This window comes from Pongo pygmaeus, chromosome 9 (genome assembly GCF_028885625.2).
Source record: "Pongo pygmaeus isolate AG05252 chromosome 9, NHGRI_mPonPyg2-v2.0_pri, whole genome shotgun sequence".
Taxonomy (NCBI): Eukaryota; Metazoa; Chordata; class Mammalia; order Primates; family Hominidae; genus Pongo; species Pongo pygmaeus.
In genome coordinates, this window is record NC_072382.2 from 127602354 (window position 1) to 127605181 (window position 2828).

Here is a 2828-nt window from a genome sequence, read left to right on the forward strand (position 1 = left end):
TCATTCATAATTATATGAACCATACACTACTTCATCAGGCTCTGCTCCAAGAATCCTCGTAATATCTACATTATCTCTGCCAGTATTACACCTGTTTTGACTAATGCAGCAAGTTGTTTCTCTCAGGAGGTCGTGGAATACTTGGAACATTCCCTCATCACAGGGCCTGCAAGATAGTGTTGTATAACGGAACAGATATCTCCCTAAAGGGAAGAAAAGCAAATGTGGTCAGTTTGCCTCATTTCATCATCTTCCTAGCAATGACCTCTCCCCAGTACCTCCTCAATTTTCTGTATACTGGAATAAGCCCCTAGACTGTGTCTACATCCTGTCTATGTCTCTCTAGCCATGACCAGGCAGAAGACATCTGCCTCCTACACAGGCCCCCATACCCAGATCTGTGTATGGTGAATCCCACTTCCCACCGTCTCCCATGATTCCAGATTCCCTCCACTCCTTGGCTCCAAGGATTGTGGGCACCATTGGTGATATTTTGTGTCTCTCTGTAACCCCCACACCTACCTGTAGTGAGATCACTAAAGTAATAGTGATCTGTGGCACAACTCCTGTTTTTCAAATATATATTAAACTTCCAGCAACTTTTCATGCCACCGCGGCAAATGGATCCATCAAAGTGTTTACAGAAATTGCAAAATCGAACCCCTGAAAAAGAGAGGCACTTTAAAGAACAGCACTAGGGAAATTGATTCTGCTTCAGAAGTCTGTTCCCACCTGGAAACATTTATATCAGGGTGGTGCAAACCTCATGAGAAGAAAGTTGACACTAGTCCTGGCCTCTGTCAGGGGACCTTACTCTCTGGATTGGGTAACAGCTATGACCCCCAAAGAAGTCAGGGAGCCTCCCAAGTCTAGGGAGGAAAGAAGACACTGGTGTATTGAGTGGGGAGAGGACAATGTGTAAAGAACTCAAGAATGTCTCCCTCATTGTGGCATTATTTAAACAAAAACGACAAACCAACTACACCGTACATTTCCATGTCAGGACTCTGTCTCCTGTGAAGAGAAGAAAAATTGGCCTTAAATTATTTCACAGCAGCCCCAAAAGCCAAGTGTAGAAACCCTTTTCTCCCTCTCCATACATTCTCTCACCACCCATTCGTGCGTTCCTCTCCAGACCTTACCCTCATCCATGAAGAGCACTATGAACATGCCCAGTAGAAGCAACCGGAACATCCTGGGGCCTTTTCCTGAGAACATCACAGTGGGAGGTTCCAGCTTTATTTAATCTCATCACCTGCCCTCAGGCATCCCACTGGAATCACAGAATCATAAATTTCAGCTCAAACCACCTGAATGCTCTTTACAACATTCCTAGAAGAGGGTACATCCTGTCTGTGTTTGCATTCCTCTAGCTACTTGGAACTCAGCCCACCCAGACACCCCATTTCATTTTATCATAAGATATTAATTCATATTGGCATAGAATCTCTTTGGTTGTGTTTTCATATGTTGGTCTACACAGAACATTTCTAACTCCACATCCACATGACTTCCTTTCACATATAATAAAGCTGGGATCACTAAGCATCTAAGAAAGAGTCCATCCTTTTCGGGCACCACACCATCCTGGGTTATCACCTCGGCATGACCTCCAGTGGGACTTTCCCCCTCACAGTGAGGCATCAGGAACAGAGCCCAATACTCCAGATATGGTCTGACTGCTCAGTGTACAACACGTCATTGATGGATGGGATGAACAGGACAGGCCAGGAAAAAGTGGGGAAAACATGAAGACCGTCTCAGCTTCTCCTGAGCTTTATTCATCCATTGTTTTCAAGGGAGACAAAGATCATAAATGATTCCAGTGGGAGATATTTACACTGCTGTTATAGGGAGAAAAAGGGAGATCTATTTGGACTGGTCTTTGGAAAGGGTATGTAGAGGGGAAGTTAGGGAGGGCTGGAGATGAGTTTTCCCATTAGTTCTCTGACTTTTCCTTACTTCCTCCAGAAGATGTCATACTTTCCTGCCACCCCTCTTTCTGCTCTCAGCTGCCACTTTCTCTATGAGGCATCTGCTGACCACCATATACATAAAAGACCAAAACTCCCTAACAACACTTCCTTGTCCCTTCCCTCCTCGGTTTTTCTCCAGGATACTTAACTCAATTTGTGCTCCTATAACTTTTCCTTATGTGTATGCATTTTGTTTCTCTTCCCTCACAAGATGAAAACTCTACGAACACCCAGGTTTCATGTGTTGCATTCATTGCTTTCACCATAGTACCTGTAATTATGCCCTGCACACATCAGATCATCAGCAATATTTGATGAAAAGATTAATGGCGTGACTGGATACGGGTCACCTGAGAGGCACAAGGGAAGGGTACAAAAGTCTTTATATTGACAGTCCCTAATTCCACCTGACAAGATGAAATTCCTAGCCTTAACCTCGCAGTTGGCAGTCACTACAGAGAAGACAGGCAATGGTAATGGCAGATTCCCTTGTGGTGAACACAGAGTGAGGGTGGGGCCCATTTATCTGAGTGGACTCATTCCTATAACTCGACATGGGCTACATGCTGCATGTCAAGTACGATCCCTCACATAATCCTGACTATGAAGGTACTCCCCACACACCTGGGACAGAAGTCCAAGTATGCTGCCCACTTGCTGTGTGACCCTAAACATGTTATTTAGCCTCTCTGTGCCTCTGTGACCTAATAGGTAAAAATAAAAATCATCACAGGTATATCTGAGGTAGTTGTTAATAAATTTACACATGGGAAAGGGGAGAAAACAAACATTTGTTAAGGCTCTACTTGGCGTTGGACATTCTTCTGGGCATGTTACTCACCTGATATCTTT

The 2828-nt window shown here is 44.3% G+C and overlaps 1 protein-coding gene across 1 annotated transcript; it reads right to left on the reverse strand.

Moving 5' to 3' along the window:
• On the reverse strand, positions 1-1844 carry LOC129008770 (prostate and testis expressed protein 13-like). The gene is made up of 5 exons (XM_054441081.1): positions 1600-1844; positions 1143-1273; positions 991-1014; positions 523-663; positions 1-203 (listed from the first exon to the last, which is right to left on the reverse strand). Exons 2-5 carry the CDS (start codon positions 1216-1218, stop codon positions 1-3), a joined length of 444 nt encoding a protein of 147 aa, XP_054297056.1. The 5' UTR covers positions 1219-1273; positions 1600-1844.
• Positions 1845-2828: the final 984 nt, after the last annotated feature.

Bases quoted from the DNA above. Each gene is read 5' to 3' on its own strand.
- LOC129008770 (XM_054441081.1), bottom strand. From the start codon at position 1,218: ATGTTCTCAGGAAAAGGCCCCAGGATGTTCCGGTTGCTTCTACTGGGC. The intron at 1,015-1,142 runs GTAAGGTCTGGA...TTCTCTTCACAG, and splicing joins AGTGCTCTTCATGGATGAGG to GAGACAGAGTCCTGACATGG. The intron at 204-522 runs GTAGGTGTGGGG...TCTTCCCTTTAG, and splicing joins CTTTAGTGATCTCACTACAG to GGAGATATCTGTTCCGTTAT.